Source organism: Pseudorca crassidens, chromosome 8, assembly GCF_039906515.1.
Source record: "Pseudorca crassidens isolate mPseCra1 chromosome 8, mPseCra1.hap1, whole genome shotgun sequence".
Lineage (NCBI taxonomy): Eukaryota > Metazoa > Chordata > Mammalia > Artiodactyla > Delphinidae > Pseudorca > Pseudorca crassidens.
In genome coordinates this window covers 22,689,479-22,710,778 of record NC_090303.1, presented here as the reverse complement: position 1 = coordinate 22,710,778, position 21,300 = coordinate 22,689,479, and the positions used below count along the sequence as shown (strand labels likewise).

General features: G+C 39.9%; 1 protein-coding gene across 10 annotated transcripts in view; it reads left to right on the top strand.

The window, feature by feature from the left end:
- Positions 1 to 21,300, top strand: part of MAGI2 (membrane associated guanylate kinase, WW and PDZ domain containing 2) — a 1,357,470-nt gene that overhangs the window by 1,212,566 nt on the left and 123,604 nt on the right. For all 10 annotated transcript variants that reach the window (XM_067746035.1, XM_067746031.1, XM_067746038.1 and 7 more), the window contains 4 exons: positions 5,678 to 5,863; positions 7,745 to 7,898; positions 12,713 to 12,908; positions 13,349 to 13,492. In XM_067746035.1, coding sequence (XP_067602136.1) covers positions 5,678 to 5,863; positions 7,745 to 7,898; positions 12,713 to 12,908; positions 13,349 to 13,492 — 680 coding nt within the window. The remainder of the gene's footprint in view (positions 1 to 5,677; positions 5,864 to 7,744; positions 7,899 to 12,712; positions 12,909 to 13,348; positions 13,493 to 21,300) is intronic.

The following is a 21,300-nucleotide window of genomic DNA, read 5'->3' as shown; positions in this document are numbered from 1 at the left end:
ATAAATAAATAAACAAACAAATAAATTTGTTTAAAAAATACTAGACTCGGGTTTCTGAAGGCAAAAAAAAAAAAAAATCAGGATTCATCATCATTTATTAGACAGAAACACCCTGTGAGAATTACTCTTCTGTTTTTCTTATATAGAGAGAGGAGCTGGGCAAAGGCCTCACATCTGGGATCTCAGATAGGGAAGCATAATGATGGGTTGTAGGAACGCCGTCTACAAAGCATCCTCTCCATGCATCTTCCTCCGTGGATTTGATAGCACCCCCTTTACCACCTCTAAGGGAGCTGCGAATTAGCCTAGGGGCACTATGCTCTCTCTTCCCCAGAGTGATCTTCCTTTTTCTTACCACTCTCTGAGTCCACACTGGGACTCAATAGTTCACCCTACCTTTCTACTCTTATTGTATGTTACCTCTACCACAGATTTGCCATTTGTGTTTTAGTTTAAATATTTTGTATGATTATCCCTCATCTCCGCAACTGGACTGGGAGTTTCTTGAGGGCAAATATCATGTATTTATTTTATTATTGTCTTCCCCACTGCACCTAGCATTGTGTCTGTTACTCAGAAGATGCTATGCAGCAATGTGTTGTTGATAGAATAATTGATTCTCCTGCCCCAACCCACAGTTTTAAAACTAGGCAGTAAATAATCTTCACAGAGTATTTTAAGAAAACCAACTGGAATCATCCAATTAAAAAATTTTTTTTCTTTTCATGCCAGGTCATAGATTCTAAACCCAAACTAACTTCTCTTGCCTCTTTAAGCTAATGACTTGTTGTTTAACCTTCACAAATTAATGGAATTGTGAGCTAACGACAGTTTATGCTACCGTTTGCCTTTGAAGTGTTTATTTTTGTCATGTTCACTTCAGAAACTTCTCGCTTGTTAGTTTGACGTGATTGATGCAGAATTCACTTTCCCCATCTAATGCTTTCCTCCATATACAGCTCCACTTTGTGGAATCTGTTAACAAGGAGATAATTAAATGTAAATATGAGTCTCAGGCTCTTCCGTCTCTGAAATGGAATACCTATAAGACAACAAGGAAATATGGGGGGAAAGGTGGGAGGGAGATCCACTACTCCCTTCCACCAGGGTGGTGCAGCTAATAATCTCACGAATAACCCACCACCAAAAACTTCAGGAGGAAAACACGAAAGAAAAAAAAAAACCCTCCCACCTTCTTTATGGGAACTGACCCAAGATAGAACACAAGAGCTCATTGGTTGACCAATGGCTGAAGGAGCCTGGATAGACCATAAATGGTCCCAGAAGAGAAACCAACAGCCAAAAGGGAGGATCGTTGCTTCCTGTAGTGGTTGTGGCTAAAGACCCAGAGAATCCAGGCCTTTAGAACTAACTTAGAGAGCATCTGGTCCAACTGATTATGTCTGGATATTCCTACTAAAACAAGTGTTCTGTGTTGGGCAGTGCCAAAAGAGTCAATTTATCTACAGGAAAATATACAACATATTGCAGTGTAAGTGCACAGTAGTGTTTTACCCAGAAGTGAATAAAGAAAAAAAAAAAAAGACGGGTTTCTTTTTCCAGAACTTATGTGATTTGCAACTAAAGGGAAATTTCTAACTGGTAATACATTGTCTCCTTCCCAAATGTCAGTATGTCCGAAGCTGCATGACACTGCAACTTTTCCCAAATATCTGCGTATCCTAAGCACGCTGTGTCAAGAAGCCTTACCCAGAGACTTGATTTATGTTGCTGCCCGACAGGCGATGTCTGGAAGGCATGCTGTCTACATGGACTGTGCTCCGGCATTACTTTAGTCATCAATTCTAAGAGCATTAATGAGTACCATTCATCCCAATAATAGAAACCAAGGTCAGGGCCTCCTCCATGCTCTGTAATTCCATTAGCAATGCACAGAAAGCACTTAGGTCATAAGCTCTGTAGACCTCAGGATTGAGCAAACGGAGCTGCGTCTTGTTTTCGGAGAGAAACTTCTCTGAGCACACCCCTTGTCAATGATTTGTTGTACAGCAGCATTTGATGTACTTACACATGTAGGGGAAATGCTGGTAAAGGAAGGTGAGGCTGTCTTCAGCTGCCAAGAGTTTCAAATACTGTTTTTATTAAAGTAAATGCCAATAGAAAACAATTCGAATAAAACCATTTGAAGCACTTCAGTGACTGGATGTACATTTCTACATCGTGTACTCATTCAGATATTACGTAAGCCATTCCATGGGTCTGCCATAGAATTTATTTTAGTTTTCGTTCTTTTATCTTGGATTTTATTGATTTATTTTAGTTTTTATGCGACCTACCCTAATAAAGTGAAAACGGCCTTGAAACTAAGCGTTATCACTATATGCAAATAATTCTATTTAGAATGAAACTTTCATCTTGAAATCTCAAGCAGCATGCTTCCTAAGCTAGGTCTCATCAGTCAGTCCTTCACTCCTCATAATTCAAATTGCTTTCAGCCTGCCACATATTACAAAAAGAAGGAAGTAACCCCGAGATTTGAAGCCTCAGGTGTGGGTTTGAATCCTGGCTTTGACATTTTTTTTTCTCAACGGTTAAATAAACATGATTATTAAATTTTTACAGCTATTTCACATTGTAGCTGTAAGGAGTTAAAATAAGTTCCTAATACAGTCCCTGGATACTAACAAGTAATAGCTTAATGTGTGTGTGTGTGTGTGTGTGTCTGTGTGTGTGTGTGTGTGTGTGTGTGTGTGTCTGTGTGTGTACGAAATCTTGTTTGGAAACGTTTGGAGTTTCATGCCCAGTAAATTATAAATGATACACAGTAATGGAGGGGAGCAGAGGCATGAATAATTCAAAACAGCAAATCATCCGTATATCATTTGCATGTGTTTTGAAATGTATTTTTAAATTTCATTTCAAATGTGAGTGTTTCTAATACCCAAAGAAATTACTTCAAAGGAACGACACTACGATGTGAAGTCCTCGCTAAATGGCATGAGGAGCTGTCCAGTTTCCCTGTTCTCTCCTTTCCACCCTCTTCTCCCCTCCCCTTCTCCTCATGCCTTGCCTGTCAAAAGACAGCAGCCACAAAGAAACCACTTCAAGCAAAGCTCCTGCCTTTCACTCTCCCCTGAATCAGGGCCACTGGTGAACCATTTACGATTCCCTCCTTAGAGGCAGCCTGCACTCACCAAATGAAAGCCCTGGGCATTCAGGGAGCACTTGAGTGGAGGGAGGAGATGGTGAGGGCGAGAGAGGCAGCATGGGGCTCTGCTTAAGCGCAAAGGCCGTGGAATCTGACAGTCTGGGATTCTAAACCCTGGTCAGCCTATGTGACCTTGGGCAAATTGCAGACTGTTTCATGCCTCAGTTTCCTCCACTGTAAACATGCAGTGATAATGCTATCAGGTATCTCATATGGTTTGTTAAAGATCAAATTGTATTTATTTTAATGTAGTTATAATAGTGTGTGTGTGTGTATAAGGCTCGATGTGGTTAATGCGTCATATACAGAAGAGATCTGTATTATGCTGATTTCCCTTTGGATAATAAACTCTTACTTATAAGTTGATGTTTTCCTACAGAGACCTGCAACACCTTTTTTGTGAAACCTGAGAAAAGCAAACAGGATTCTTGACCTCATCTAGTGTCTGCATTTTCCACAAAGCATATCTCTCTTTCCCAAATGAAGCTGTTTTAGTTGTTACAGGTTTACCCCATGCAGACAGAATTCGAGCCGGTGCCTACGTACAAACACACACACGTCAACCGTGATATCGGAAACACTTAAAAATAATCGTAATAAAAAGAATGAATGAAAAGTTAACTTAGCAATTCTTAATGCCAAGCACTGTTCTAGTCATTTTATGTATGATAACTCATTTACTCCTCAGAACCATCCTGTGAGGTCAACTATATTATTATCCCAATTTTACTGTTGAAATACAGAAGCTCAGAGAGATCATGTAGTTGTTCAAAGGTCGGGATAGGTAACAATATACGCATTATGACCCAGGAGATCATATCATTTATTGACTGTTCCAGGACACTCTCGAACATGAAAGGGGACAAAAACAGGAACAAAAGTTCACTCTAATTACGGGTGAAGGCCAAACAGCTTGCAACACCCATATCATGTTATGCAATTAGTAAATGAATGAGTTCTTATTACATTTCTACTTGAGCACTATATTGTCCTAAGACTGTCGAATGGTCATTAGTATGCTTTAAGTAAGGTGTTCTTAATTAAAGCCATCCATGCTTGTGGTAAATAAAACTGTGTTTGAGCTTGCAACATGATTAGCTTCACTTCAGAGATGCAGGCTCAGCCGGTATTTTTATATGCTACCTGTAACCTTTCACAACAGAAATATGATCAAGGTGTTGGTTCATTAACTCTCTGATTGTCCTTCCTTACCATGGCCATTAGCTGATGTTCTGCCTTTCACTGTAACACATACACAAGATTGAGAGTTTAAGGGACAGACATCCCTGGAGCATTATGAACGGTGGAGTGCGTCTTTGCCTCTTTATGCAGATGAAATCAGTCCCTGACTTCCACAGGGAGAGCAACAAGTCATTGACAGGCAATTTCCCCACTGGGGCTCCTGTCGTGAAGGAAAAAAGGAAAGGAAACAGCTTTCTGTATGGTCAGCTTCTTGAGGGCACTTATAGGGACACTGTGCACTATTGATGTCCAACCCCAGGAATAGATAACCTGGTAGGAACTCAAACAATGACATTGAATAAGAGTCAACCTGCTAGAAAATCTATATCCCCAAGAACCTGGCTCTCCCCACATATATAAATGAATAATGAAAAAGAAAATGAATTTTCATTGTTTTAAAGAGACATATACCATATTTCATCAATTGTAACACATTTTTCATATTTTAATATTTCAGAAATTAGCATGTTACGTCAGTGTCATTGTTTAATTGCCAGAGTTGTTTTTTTTTCTATTTTTCTTTCTTGTTGTCCATAAAAGAAAGGTATATCTTAGCATCAATGACATCTTAGATTTGATGAAATATATTATCTACCAGATATTAGCAAGATCTTAGCACCACTTGCATTGAATCAGAAAGAAGAGGTAATAGTTGAAAACTGCATCAGCCTTTAAACTACAGCTTAGTAGATAAGTAGGAAGTTGGTCATAACTTCTTCACCAGCTGGGTAATTCCCATATAAGTATTTTTCTCCCTTTCTTGTTTTCTCCTCTCAGTAAAACAGAAAAGGGTAGATGTTAGGTTCCCAGCATTTATTATATTTTTCTGAACTGTATTGTTGTCCCCAGAGTATGAGCTCTTTGGGCACAGTGTTCGACGTCTGTGGTTCTCAATTTTTTGCATGTATTAGAATCTCTTGAGGAGCTTCTTGAAAATCCATTGTCCTCCCCTCCTACATGAACATTCTGATTTGCAAGGTCTAGGATAAGACCCAAAGAGCTGTATTTTTAATCCTAGGGTGATTATGATGGTCCATGTGTTTGGAATTAGCCCGTCACTGCGAAGGACTTGAATTTAGAGACTCCGGTGTCAGTAGTAGGCACAGAGCTGTATTTGATAGGGATGATTGTAATCTCAAGAGGCAAATACACTGACAAAAGGAAGAATTCTGATATTGCATTGTTTCGTATGCGGCTGATACTCAAAGGTAAAACATGTACTGGTCATGCCCCTAATACCTGTTTCTGTTGGGGATGTTTCTGTAGCTGTGCCACATAAAATTGGACGCATCATTGATGGGAGTCCCGCAGATCGCTGTGCGAAACTAAAAGTGGGAGACCGGATCTTAGCAGTGAACGGCCAGTCTATCATCAACATGCCTCACGCTGACATCGTGAAGCTCATCAAGGATGCAGGTCTTAGTGTCACCCTTCGCATCATTCCTCAGGAGGGTGAGTGCCTGCACTGGGGTCGTGGAGCCCACCTGGCTGCGGTCAGGGTGTCAGAACATCAGAAGTTGTTTTTTCCATTTTTGCAAAAATTAACACTCTGCTGCAACCCATATCCTGTTTACTCAATACCAGTTTCATTCAAAGATCAAGCTATACGGTGTTGCAGATAACTAGTGTGAATCCCAAGGCACTGGCTTATTCAGTCTTTCCCTTTGGTCCCAGCAGTACTGTTTTTATGGTTATATTAAGCCAGAACCCATTCAACAGAGATGATAAATTTACAAATCTGGCGGAAAAAAAATATTCATGTTAGCAGTTAAGCTCTGGAGGATTCTTCAAAGATCGATTTTGAAAAGCTTGAGGAAGTTGTGGTATAAAGAGAGCTCATTTAGGAAATGTTGCATCTGATAAGAATTTTAAATTTCCACTTAGCCTTTTGAATTTCTCTGTGCAAGGACTCCCCCCTGAGGCTTGAGGAGTAGTGAGCATTACAACTCACAACCAAGCCTTAAGGGACCACGGAATTCTCTGAGCACCGATTCACCATCACTTCACCATTTCCAGACACAGTGGGTTCATTACTAGCTGCTGGCTCATTAATGACATTTGGGAATTCAGCCTCTGGAGCTCGCTGGTGAGTGGACCACAGTGCCCACATGGAGAAGGATGGGCTCACTCACCTCTGTCCCCTCTGGTTTACTCGGTCTCCTCCTTTCCTCTGGGGATTATCTAACAAGCAGACATCAACAGCCGCCTGACTATAAATAGAAAACAGTGATTCTCAGTGGAGGTGATTTTGTCCCCCCAGGGGGCATTTGGCAATGTCTGGAGACATTTTTGGTTGTCATGATTGGGCCAGGGGTGCTACTGGTGTCTAGTGGGTAGAAGACAAGGATGCTGCTCTGTAAACATCCTACAGAGCCTAGGACCACCCACCGCAGCAGGAATTATCTGGCCCCAAGTGTCCGTAGTGCCAGGGTTGAGAAACCCTGATACAAGTGGAGGAGAAATTTTAAAATTTAGGGTGAGAGCAAAGAAAGGGGAGAGTGATTTATAAGGGAATGCTAATAGATCACTTCTTTTTTGTCACCCAGTCAAAAAAAAAAAAAAAAAGACCATTTTTAACTTGTTATCTGAAGAAAACATTATGTATAAAATATTCAACAGAAGTTAACTCTAAGCAAAATTGGTCACAAAAGACTTGCTTCTCCCTTCCCAGTATGAAATGTGTCTGTCCTGCTCTTATTCCAACATGGAGAGATAACTTCAGTTGAAAATTTGATGCTAAACAAGAAAGACCAAGAAGCAGTTTTAACAGAGAACAACTTACGAACCTTCCTCTGTCCAATGTTCTTTTCTCTTTCCAGAGAACCATGGAGTACAGAGGGTTATTAGGCAATAAGACTAACAAGGAACTGAAGAAAGGATTGTGAAAAGCACTTACTTTTCTTATGGTTAATTCCTTATCCAAACTTTGGAATACTGGTAGGACTTCTCGTTACAACCAAAAAAGTAGTGGCTAAAACACTTTTCTTGCAGCAAGTAATGCTGGAACAAATAGAATATATTTTAGAGCTTACTCCTTTGAATTATTTTTCATCGTTTTAATAAGTTTTTCATGGTAATCTTTTCTTCTGACAAAATGACGAGAGATTGTGTTCATAACCTTGTTCAGCAGCCTCGTGATTAATGGAAGAATACTAATTCCAGGAGCGGTCTTAGAACTTGCTAAGTCTACGCTGCTGTCTTAAAACCTAACAGAAACTGGAAGAACCAAAGCCCTGAGTCGTGTGAGGAGGCAGAGGAACCAACTCTGGCCACCTGTTGCCCTTTATCAAATGCCATCCTGACTGCATTTGCCTCTTTGGTTTCCCACCGCAGAGCTCAACAGCCCGGCCTCGGCGCCCAGCTCCGAGAAGCACAGCCCGCTGGCCCAGCAGCACAGCCCGCTGGCCCAGCCCAGCCCCGCCACCCCCAACAGTCCTGTCGCCCAGCCAGCTCCTCAGCCACTTCAGCTGCAGGGACATGAAAACAGGTAAAGTCTCCTCTGGCTTTTCTGCTGCTGAGTAGTGAGGGACGTAGAGGGAGAGAGAGTTTGGGACAGGACAGGTCCCAGGCAGGAGAGAGATTTGCATAATGTAGAAATCAATGTGTGCACCTTTGTGTGATTTTGAGATTGTATGTATGTTGTAAAAGTAGTTTCATTAGCAAATACAGGTGTCTGTCCTTCACAGTAAGAGAAGCTTTCCTGAGGAAATGATGCGTCATTGCAGATGAGTAGGTTTAACTAGCTGAAGAGCACATTAAGGAGGGTCCAGACAGAGTCACATATACAATATACAGTATCATATACAAAGGCCCTTTGGCAGGAGGTAGTAGGCAAGCACGAAGGAGGGAAATAAGGCCAGTGTGGTGGGGGCAGAGGGGCAGCAGCATGGTTTGAGATGAAGCCAGTGAGGCTGGCTGGTGAGGAACTGCCCTAAAGCGTCTCATAGGTTTGTTAAAGATTTTTTTTTTTTTTTGCGGTACGCGGGCCTCTCACTGCTGTGGCCTCTCCCGTTGCGGAGCACAGGCTCCGGACGCGCAGGCTCAGCGGCCATGGCTCACGGGCCCAGCCGCTCCGCGGCATGTGGGATCCTCCCGGACCGGGGCACGAACCCGTGTCCCCTGCACCAGCAGGTGGACTCTCAACCACTACGCCACCAGGGAAGCCCTTGTTAAAGATTTTGATCTTTATCGTACGTGTTGTGAGAGGTCATTGGAGGGTTTTAAGCTGAGGACTGACATCCTTGGAGTAGCTTTTCAAGATCTCTCAGTTGGCCCCGTAGAGAGCACGCTGGAGGCTGATCAGAATGAATGAAGTTAGAAGTGGCCGCGTGTCCACCGAGCCATGCACACGATGGCTCGGAGAATAACGGCGGTGTGGAGGTGGGAAACGTTGAAGGATTTGTGAGCCTGAATGTAAGTTAGTATTTTTACTGCATTTTACCTTATATCCACCTGCCCACGGTCTAATGAGATTCTTCCATTTCACATCACAAACTAATGTGATCAGGCCCTGTGAACTTGCAGAATAAAAGGCTGCCATAGGAAAACACACTGTCTTCTTATTGAGACGTGTGTGTAACGGGGAGCCTGGGTTAGGTTGCACCATTAAAGAAAGAGATGAAGACATGTTCCCATGTTGGTTTTGCCCTTTCAAAGGAGAAACATAGAACAATCCACGGGAACATCTCAGAAAACAAAACCCTCACTGGTCCTTTCCGTGATTCTAACGTTTTCTGAACATCTGCTACCCATCTCCTGCCTCCCCTGTTGGTGAAGATGAAGTGAGACCCCGTTTTTGAGTCCCAGAACTTTCTGGGTTTACCACTCACAATGTTGCAACGCCAATACTTGCCCTGTGCCAGAAGTGTTCTCTCCGTGAAGCCCTGTTCTATTCTGATTTCTCCCATTTGCTTTCATAGAAAAATAAATATCTATTGTCCTCCACTGTTTATGGTTTTAATGTAGTCCAGGGAAGAAAAAAGACTAAGCCCCATAAGGTACATGATACAGAGGCAAGAATTTGACAGTCCAGAAGAGGAGTATGTCCTGGGTGCCTCAGTCATAAGCCCCAGGTGCGTGGGCTTTCACCATGTGTGGTTTGGACACATTGCACTGGCTTTCCCCGGGATTCACTTGAGATTTAGGAGGAAGGACCTGAGTGTTCCAGCAGTCTCCGAGCCAGCTTCAGACGCTTCCTCCTGGCTCTGCCACTGTCAATTAAACCTCCCAGCCACAATTGCTTCTTCCCTTTCCAGAGTTAAACTTTCCTGAAATTGGACTCTTGCTTCTGGCCTGCAGGTGGGTAATCTCATCCCTAGTGTGTTATAGTTCAGTGGGGAGAATGACAGATGGGCAAGGCCACTATCCTGTCCCCATCAGCTACTAGTTACAATCGGGGACTCGGCCGCTGTCAAAGAAGCAACAGCCTTTGGATGGTTTTGTTTTTGTTTTTGTCTTTGTTTTTGTTTTGCCTGACTGTGGGATAAAATATTTACTGACTCTGGGATTAACAGATTGACCTGGTCCAAATTTTTGTAAATTACCAACAAATTTACCCAGAGTTCTTAGCTGTTTTTGCTTCAGTAATATTAAATGCCTGGGAAGTGCCCACTCCTGTTCTAGGGTCCTTTCCTGCCACTGAGGTTTCCTGGCTTAGCTGTTTGATTGTTAGTAGGTGGCTCTTTTCCAAATGAATGAAGAGATTCCATAATCTCACAGATACTAGAACCATTTTTCTAGCTGCATTTAAAAATGGTCATGGTATCAGAGAGAAACTCTTTGCCTTTTTCTAGATCAGGCTACAGATGTCTCCAAGACAGCCTGTATGCCAAGCACACAGTATGAATTTCCTATTAATTCATTTGTACAAGAAGTGCCCACCTACATGTCAAATTGAGCCAGTTTCCATGTTAAAGTGGGATAAAATAAAGTGACAATCTGCTCGCAAATTTTTATCTTATGAGTTAGGAAAAGTGAATGTTTTATCCTGTCCTATTTACTCTTGAATTGGCTTCCTCCTGACACTCTGCACACCTCTACTCGTTTCTCTGTCTCGTAACATCCTTTTGGTGCATGCTCAGGAAACAAAATAATTTGAACATGAACATAAGCAATAACATAAGAAATAGCAGTTTAACATAAGAACATAAGCAATGAACATAAGAAATAGCAGAGATCACCTTCCCAGCAAAGGCAATCATTATTTACTTCTTTTAAATAGCAAGATTAGTGGAAAGCATTAGAAATTGACTTCTTTCATAGACTTTGTGCACTAGATGCTGCAGGCTGGAAGCAATTCTTGAAAGGCCCACATGAGGCAAAAGCCCACCGTAAGATCCCCTACCACATGGGCAGCATTTTTGATTCTGGAACTTATTCATACCATAAAATTCTGCTAGAATTTACCATTAGCAATCTGGTTTTATCATCTCTAAAGTCTCTTTAATAGTGGAATTAATAGCTACGAAGAGTTATACTGATATACAATCTACGAACCTTTCATAAGTAAAGGAACTTTTAAGAGGCTGTTTGTTTTTAATGATCCTGAGTTCTCCTTAAAATAAAGTGTTTCACAAATTCAGAGTAACAATTTTTGCCCTAACTAGTGTATCATTCACTTAAAAGTTAACAACACTCATAAAAATTAAGTATATTTTCCTTATTAAAGAATTCTTCTTCAACATAAAATCCTGTACGTGACACTGTTGAATGAAATGGGAATGCCCAGAGGCAGGCTTGGATGGCTGCTGTTACAAGTTCTAACTGTCCCTGTTTCTAAGGCTCTGGGGAGACTCTTAACATCTCACCCTCTTCTGCTATACCTCATGACACATCTGGTTGGAAACGAAGCTCATAATGGATATTCCATACCAATACCACAGAGATAATGAAAATAAAGTGACTGTGCTATAACTTAAAACAATGTGACATCTAAACCACCAAGCACATGATTTCTAAAAAGGAACCGATACACACCAACAAATGTCACCCAGTCCAATTCCTTTTGTTTAATTCATGTGTTTGCCTAGTTAAGCATCTTATTCAAAGCGTATTTTAAATAATTCTATTCTCAGAATGCACACTCTCAGTAGGTGAGTGGGCAGCTTCCTGAGGTATAAAGCAAAGCCTAAATTATGCATCTCACAAAAGGAATGTGTCACTTCTGCAAGTTAAGTAACAAATGGGAACTACTCAAAGCGTTATTAAAATAACTGCATTTCTAACCCCCTTTCAAAACCCTGAATAAACACATCTATTGCCATACACTATCAGTGTGTGAATGTGTTTTTCTAATCGACCTGTATCCCTAAGTAGCTCATTATATGGAGTGTTTTCATGGCAACAGGCAATGAACTACAGAGTTAAGTGGCCTCTATATTATGGTGATCATTTTTTCAGTTTATCTTATTAATGATCCCATAATTGTAGGTATTGGCTACTTTAGCCCTTTTTTGGCCCTGGAAGCCCCTCAATTTAGAGCAATTTGGATTCACAAAACAGAACTAAACAATTCGTTTTGGTCTCTGTATTTATTAATAACTAGAAACAAGAAATAATATCTAGAAACAAGAATAAGACAAGTGTTAGACATAAACACTTTTGCCTTTCCTTCTGTCTAATGACCATGATAGTGTCTGGTACTAAGCCCAAGAGTTATGGTCTAGTATTTAAACCTCTGTGTGATATGTTTCTACTTTTAGCAATGACCCAGTGACTTTCTGCTTGATTCGTAGTTGGTGATTATACCTTACTTTCACTCCTTTAACCTCTGTATGATATTCAAAAAGCCCCAAGCTAACAGGTTAAAAGAGCCTTTAGTTAGATATTCATAGAGTGTTTAGAGATCACTTCAATCATGTTTTCATGAAGTAATGGATGCTGTGTGTGTGTCAGAGAGAGAGAGAGAGAAAAAAAAAAATTGAAACCGTTGGTTTACTGATATTAAGACAGACTGTTGTTTGGGGATGTACAGTGAAGTGTGTGAGTCCCTAGATTTACTGCAGTTCCACAGTTTTTAAATAGCAAAGTCAAAGAAGGTTATCCCTAAGTCCTTTTCCACAAAGTTCTAAGTGACCATCACTTTCACCTTGATTTCTTAAGGAGCCAAATGAAAAGTATACCGTATGGCATTTGTCAAAGATTTTAAAATAATACTTATCATTTATTGAATCTTCTCATTAATCCTGAACATGAAAAGGACCACCAAGAGGTGTGGCCTCTACATGCCCGGAGGTCCTAAAGTCATTCGAATCTCCTTAGAATGCTGAGATGCCAAAGCAAGTACCATTTCCATTCATTTAGTTACAGGTCAGAAGTAAAAGCAAGGCAAGATGTGAAACCAGATATCCGACAGCCTCCGTTCACGGACTACAGGCAGCCCCCACTGGACTACCGGCAGCCCCCAGGAGGGGACTATCTGCAAGCCCCGCCCTTGGACTACAGGCAGCCGTCCCCTGACACCAGGCAGTTCCCTCTGTCAGACTACAGGCAGCCCCAGGTACCTCAAAGATCCTGTTGCATTTGTTTCGTTTTTCCAATCAGCAGACCTGTCATTCACACACACACACACAACTCTGGTGCATTTATTTATGGTGCTCAACAGCAGTGAATGAGAAAATTCAAAGGAGAGATAATATCACTCAGGCCTATATGCAATAGTTACATGTTTGCCAAGTCAAGAGATGAGTACTGAAGGATGTGTACGAAAGTCAACAAGCTACCCAGCGATTCTTTTAATGACTGAGGAAACTGTGTTCAGATCTGCTCAGGCCTTTGGAATCTTGCATTTTGCTAGATGGTGAAATCACATTACTCCTCACGATATTGTGTCAGTTGGAACACGTTAACTATGAGAGAGAAGGAGAACAGAGGGACAGACCGTGGAAGCTTCTCTGGTATTAAACAATTGTTTATTCTATTTTCTCCCCAACCCCAAAGGATTTTGATTATTTCACTGTGGACATGGAGAAAGGAGCCAAAGGATTTGGATTCAGTATTCGTGGAGGGAGGGAGTACAAAATGGATTTGTACGTGTTGAGATTGGCAGAAGATGGGCCAGCAATAAGAAACGGAAGGATGAGGGTAAGAGTGTTCTCTTTTTATAGAATTGCTTAATTCTGAAAAGAAACGCTCCTTGTGGTGTCGAAGGAGCAGTGAGCCCTGCTGTTAAGCAAACTGACTTGATGCAGACGTTGCCTTCTTTCCATTTCATGATCCAGTTTTCTAAAGGTTTGCCCAAACATTGTTTAAGAATTATCTCTCATTCTCCTTCTTTTGGCTTCTAATTGAAAACTCTCAAGATGGTGTTTTACACACATATATATATATATATATATATATACACACACACACACACATATATATATACACATATATATGTATATTTCTCTAAAGAACAAACGAAAGAAAACAATGTAATCTGAGAAATAGCTTGAAATGGAAACATGGCTCCATAATTTTTTGCGTGGTTTGAGGATTCAGTTTTTATCTGAGATTGAATCTTTTGAAATTTATTTTGAGTTTCATGCTTTTTTCTTCACACGGTTTTGTGTTTCTTTGGGACTTCTTTTGAGTTGACTGGCTTTGGCTTTGACGTTGGGCAGAAAGAAGCAGGAGAAAGGGGAATGAGGCTTCTTGGATACATGTTGTCCTTAAAAATGGTAGCAGTCAAAAATGTTCCAATTAGAGTTTAAGCTGAGGGCGGATTTTTAATGTAATAGTTACTTTGAGGCGTCTGGTTGACGCATAACTGATTCTTCCTCTTAAGGTGCGAAACAAAACTTGAGAACAATACAGAACATTAGTCAGTCTCTCTATAAAATGTCATCTAGTAAGCACATAGAAAAGGTTAGTTATTATAAATAAAATCTAGAATTATTCTTGTCCTCCCTCCTTGTTCTTTAAGTTAATACAGAAAAGCTGTGTTTCTTGGGTTCTAGAGCTTCAGATTCTCGTGCTGAGTTTCACCAACCGATTGCTCCTGTCAGTGGAATGAAACCGTTATTCCTACCACCCAGTCTGCCATTTCTATAGTCTCATTTCCGAGTCAGTGAATCATCCATGGTGCAGAAGTAGAAAGTGTAAATGTGTCTGTTTTTCTCCATGCCTTTACAATCCCTTGACAACTGGGAAGTATCCAAGTTGGAATTTGAACCCAGGCAAGGCTGACTCAGGAGAATGGCAGTCCCCGCCTTGATCCAACACCAGCCTCCTCTTACCCCTTCTCCATGTGGTTTTAGAATAGGTCTCTGCATGGTTTCTTAGCTCCCGGTTCCCACTTTCTTAACATGCTGCAAAGCCAACTCACAAGTGGTTCAGTAGAACAAAATTAATCTTTGCGGTGCATTGGAAAACAACACAGCACAGAAGCCATGAGTGAGATGACCAGAGCCCTGAGAGAGGGGACCTCCCCTTACCCCACAAGTGGATTTTAGAGGTGTGGGTTCCAAACGGTGGCCACATTTTATAACAAACGATGGCCACATTTTATAACAAATGGTCTAAATGGCTAATCAAAATTTAAGCCAGAGCAGTAGTTCTCAGTGTGGTCCCTGACATCAGCATCCCCTGGGAATGTGTTAGAAATGCAGATTCTCCGACCCCGTCGCAGACCTACTGAATCAGAAACTCTAGGAGTGAGGCCGCCAGGCTGTGATTGTGTGATCCACCTCCAGGTGAATCTGGTACAAGCTGAAGTTGGGGAACCACTGAGCTAAAGGGAAGCTGTCATGACATAGGTACGGCACAGTTAGGATGTGTGTGGCTCAGGCTTCGTTCATTCCCCCTAGATCCTGTCCAAGGAGTTTTCCATCCTGTTCCAGTGGTTTACCTCAGGTCCTTAAATCCATGGAAACACAGATTTAGGATTCTGTAGGCAGGTGCTCAACTTTAGGAAAGATGCTTTTTCTTCTGGCAGGTGATAAAAATGAGTCCTCTACCTGGGTTTCCGCAAATGGTATTTTCACTTCTTGTCAAAGATTATAGAAATAAGCAATATTTCACCATTTTCCATGTCATTTTTATAAAGCAATGCATTCTTTCTGTGTACAGGCTGTCCAAAAGGAGTTATTATGGCCAGTTTTCGATATTATGGGTGTTTATTTTGGACTTCTATATATATTTCTAGCTTTTAATTCTCAAAGAAAACAAGTCACTTGAAAGTCACAGAAATTCTGTGGATCAGATTTTATTGTTTGATTTTATTTCTGATCTTTAAAATAAGGCTAGGAACTTGGCAGGGATGAATGGATGACTTTTTTCTGCTTTTAAGAGTTATACTTAATATTCAGATGTTCTGGGTTTTTTTTTTAAGTTTATTTATTTTATTTATTCTTTTTTGGTTGTGTTGGGTTTTCGTTGCTGCATGCGGGCTTCCTCTAGTTGCAGCGAGCGGGGGCTACCCTTTGTTGAGGTGCGAGGGCGTCTCATTGTGGTGGCTTCTCTTGTTGCGTAGCACGGACTCTAGAGCTCAGGCTCAGTAGCTGTGGCGCACGGGCTTAGTTGCTCCGCGGCATGTGGGATCTTCCCGGACCAGGGCTCGAACCCTTGTCCCCTGCATTGGCAGGCGGATTCTTAACCACTGCGCCACCAGGCAAGCCCTGTTTTGGGATTTTGTTACTCATGGATTCTTAACGGCATCAACGGAGAACTTGTCTAGGGTAACAAACTCCATGTCAAGGAAGGAAACTACTTCATCATGTAAGTTCAAAGGTGCTACTAGATAATACAAACGTATTAACTACTGTTTGAATTTGATAAATATTTTGTATCTGTAGAGTTAAAGATCAACAATTGTTCTTGATCATAGCACATAACTAATTCAGATCTTGTTTTCATGTTTATTATCAAATTTAATCATTTAAAGCTAATCTTTTCTACCTTCATTAGTACTTACTAATTAGCAATAACCTTTAATTCACAGATGTGTTTAAATTATTTCAGCAAGGACCAGGATAGATTACTATTTGCATGACTCAATGGTTTGATTATTTTAATGCATAAACTCGATAACATATAGGTTACCAATTTGGGAATTTAACAGTGAAAATAATTCGGAACTTATTATAAAATTCCCCCTTGATACCGTTGTTGCCCAGATACGTATAGATCTTAAATATCTGTGCAGATGATGCTTACAAGGCAGCTGTTCATTCCATGGGTATTATGGCTTGGTTCATAAAGTTCCAAGACGTCTGAGAAAAGTAGGTGAACTAGTCATTCACAGGCTAAATTAAAAATAAGCTCAAGAAGAAGAGAAGCTAGCACCACCAGGTCCTTCCCAGCCTTTAAAACACTCAGGCATATTTCTCCGTGTTAATTGCAATTCCTTCACCTTCAGTGTTAATGCATTATTGCCTCTGTGCCCAAACTAAACACACACTTTGTGATCAAGTAAGTTTGGAACACACTGTATAGTTTTGTTTTGTTTTGTTTTTCCTTTTTTCATGATCAGAAACAGAAGGGAAAAGCCAGGAAGTGCCTGGCAATAGCAGGGTGTCTTAGATTAAACCCAGTACAGTAAAATTGCCCAACTCAGAATTACTACACAAGAGCTGGGTGATTCTGAAAAATCATTTCATGTAACTGTTAATGAATTACTGTGCCCATGGATTAGGGCTATAAGTAGCACTAGTGTTGAACATTGAGTTAGTGCACCAGATGTTAGTCTCTGAATCTGAGACTCTTCCTGGGTCTTTTACGTTAGTCTTGGTTGTAGGACAGTGATGGTATGCGCCTGTTTAGTAGTACAAGACTTTGCTAAAATTACAGGGAAAACCAGGTAAATCCGATGTCAGAGGAGGTGGCTAACAGAGGTGTAAAAACATCCCTCTCACACTGGGAATGTTAAGAAATGATGGCACAGATACGTATTTTTAAAGCATGTCTTTAGGCCTCCAACTGATATCCTAGGCATCCAAGAGAAATACCAAAGTTCTTCGCACCTCAGGTGTTCTTTTACGGATCTGGTGAGGGACAGGTGGGCATATCCCAAAAGTGAGTCCCAGGTGAATGATTTCACTCTAGTATTTCTGGGCACCTGCAGCAGAGAGAATAATCTTAGCAGAGATCTTTGGCAAGTTAGACTGTCTGACTTTCAAATTGCTTAATAAGTACTCCCACAGAACATGAATTACTTTTTTCCTCCTCCTTGGAAAGTATTGTATGTTTACTCAATTTTTTTTGTTAAATAAATACTTTCTTTCCACTTGATGAAACAAGCATCCTGGTAAGGTATCCTGATGAGGTCAATGGGTTCCCTCAAAATATGAGAACGTACCGACAGCAAACGACAATCAGAAAGCAGTGGGGAAAATAATGGCTCCTTCTGAGGGTCAGATATACAAGCCAAGTCTAGATACAGGGGAGAGGATAAGAAAATCTTTTTCAGAAGATCAATTCAATGCTTATTTAAAAGAGAGTTTCTAGAACTTCCTTGATCAGAAACATATAAACGTAACAAGAAATGAATTTAAAGATTTACTAAAAATATGACTATTTTGATCCCTTCTAAACCCTCAGCCCTGCTCTCAACCTCCAAAATAAGCAAACATGATGCATTTGCTTGATTAAATTTAGAAACATCAGTGCGCTTTGTTGAACCTCAGTGGTAGAATTGATTTTTCTTATTAAGGCAAAGAAGTGAGGTATTAATTTGTGAGTGACTTATGATATTGAGAGAGGGACTTAGATATTATGACATGTCATGATATAGAGCTTGAATAGAATAGTGCAGTTAGAATAAACACCAAGAAAAACAATGTGAAACATAATTACATGAAATATTCACTTCATAAAAAAAAGGTAGAGAGTAGCAAGTTTTGACTTAAATTAGTAGCTAGTGTTTCAACATCGATTAATACTATGTAATAAACGTTAAAGAGACAAAACAAAACACAATCTGTAAATGCAGAAAATAAGGGGAATGGGAAATAGAAAGATAATCGTCTTGTCTGATAGCTTTTCCTCAGTCATTCAAAAAGGCTAATATCAGAAGAGAAACACAAATGACATTCAGATTTCAAGGAAAAGTGTAAGAAAGTATTAGAAAATAGTAATGGATCTGTTTTAAAAAGAAGACTTTTTAAGTTTGTAAAATAGTCTAATACAGTTGAGAGGGATAAAATTTTCATAACTGATGAATAAATCTCTGGCACAACACTCTTAGGGACATAATCTAATTAAAAACTGACAGTAGGGCTTCCCTGGTGGCACAGTGGTTGAGAGTCCGCCTGCCGATGCAGGAGACACGGGTTCGTGCCCCGGTCCGGGAAGATCCCACATGCCGCGGGGCGGCTAGGCCCGTGAGCCATGGCCGCTGAGCCTGCGCATCCCGAGCCTGTGCTCTGCAACGGGAGAGGCCACAGCAGTGAGAGGCCCGCGCACCGCAAAAAAAAAAAAAAAAAACTGACAGTAAACAGAAAACACAGGCAAAGAATAATGAACATATGAAGTAATTCACTGGTGAAGCTTCCTAAGAAATCAGGAGACTTCTGGAGGGAAGGGATAGTAGTTCTAAAAGTGCTTAAATAAAAATTGAGAGTTGAGTTAAAAGACATCTGAAAGGAGATCAGGTTTGCTCTTGGAAAGGTATTTTCCTGTTTCCATAAGAGTATAATATTTTCCCATTTCCATAAAATATTTTTTTATTTTAAAGAAAGAACATAACTTTTTAACTTCATCCCCTTAACAACTGTAACAGCTGTCTGTGCCTACTTAGCATCGCATAAACTTTGGTATGAAATGGTTTATCTTCTTCCTGAAACTTACATGACACAAAAGTCAGCCTGCAGTGGGCCTTGGAATCACCAACAACATTTTGTAAGACTGAATAATGTGTGAAAAAGATACTTACTGCTTCTCCATCTTTTTCTTTTTTCCATTTTCTTTTTTTTAAATGAAAAGGAAACTTCCCTGATGGCAGCTTCTTTTATATTTGTCCCTTCTCCTTCTGTGGTCCAGACGTGACTAACCTGTGACTGCAGGATAAAAGTATTCTGTTTTATATTGTTTTTATTAAACATAAAACCATTTAGAAGAATATTTCTAACATATGTAATGGTATGTATGCTAACAGTGATTCAAGCACCCGTGAACCCTTAGCCCAGTTAAAAAAAAAATCTCCAGTCTCCTATGATTCCATTCTCCTCCCACTCTCCAGCCTCCAGAAGTAACCAGCACCCTAAATATTGTCATTCCTTCTGGTCTTGCCACATATGTATGTACCTCTTAACTGTATCACTTAGTTTTGTACACTTAGTGAACTTTATATGAATGAATCATACTGTACATGTTCTTCTCTGTGGTTCGCTTTTTATCCTTTATGTTCATAACACTCATCCAGGTTGATGCATGAAGCTGTACATTATTTCATGGTATGAATATGCTACAGTCTATGTTACTTGTCTATGGAGAGTTGAAGTTTTCTCTATTAGTGGACATTGGGTTGTTTCCAGGTTTTTTGCAACTAATACTATCCTTGTACATATTTCCTGCTGCACATATGCAAGAAATTCTGTAGACTATACTATATACCTAGGAGAGCGTATATTTAACTTAACTAGGTAACTCAGACATAGTTTCCTGGGTGGATGTACAAATTTATACTCATACCAGCAATGTGAAAGTTTCCATTACGACACATCCTCGCAAGATTTGTATTTCAGACTTTTAAATTCTTATTCTGGTAGGTAGAAAATGACATATAGTTTAGGTTTAAATTTGCATTTCTTGATTACAAATAATATTCATCATCTTTCCTTAGGTTTACTGGACTTTCTTATTCCCTCTTAAATAAAGATGCCTCTTCATATCTTTTCCCCATCTTCTGTTAAATCATTCCTTCTTTTCATATTGATTTTAGAAGTGTTTGTATGTTCCTGGTGATGGTTTTTCATGTTGCAAATACTTTACCCCAGCTTATGGCTTGTAGTTTCACCTTCTGTATGATGCCCTTTGATAAACAGAAGGTCTTAATTTTAGTGTAATTGACTTAATCAACCTTTTCCTTTATAGATTCTGCTTTCTGTGTCATCTTTGAAAAATCATTTCCCGACTCATATTCTTAAAAGATTTCCTACATCTTCTTCTAAAAGTTTTATAGTTTTGCTTTTTCATATCTGTCTTTAATTACCTAGAATTGATTCCTCTGTGTAGTAAAAGGAAGAAATACAATTTCAGTTTTTCCAGATGGATAACCACCTGTCACAGCATCATTTATTGGATATCCTCTCATTTCCCCCACAATCTGCATTGACAGCTCCATAATAAATAAAATTTCTATAAATGCAATGGTCTGTTTATAGATTCTTTATACTGTTCTTCTGGTCTGTTTGTCTATACCTACATCAATACTGTACTCATCTGCCTTTTAATAAGTCTTGAGTTTTGATGAAGAAACTGCCTGTTTCCTCATCCCCAGACATACATCTTAATTCTTCAGGAGTGTTTGAATGTTCTTGGGCCTTTGCCCCTCCGTATAAAATTTTAGAAGTTTCTTGTCCTATTGGGAATTTTATTGGAATTGCTTAGAATCCATAAATAAATGTGGAAAAACTTACATCTTTATAATATTGAGTCTTTCTATCTGTGAACATGATATAACCCATTTATTTAGATTTTCCATAAACTGCTTAAATAAAGTTTCATAGTTTTTTCCATAACATACCTGAAAATATTCTGCTAGATTGATTCTAGGCATTTGCATGTTTTACTTTTACTTTTGTATTTTAATGTAATATTGAAATTAACTCTGTTACCAGTGAAAAGAAAGACAGTTGATTTCTGTATATTGATCAATGATATCATGCAAAATTACTAAACTCTTATTAATTCAAATAAGCTATCTGTAACTTCCTCTGGATTTTCTACATAGATAATCACATTTTCTGCAA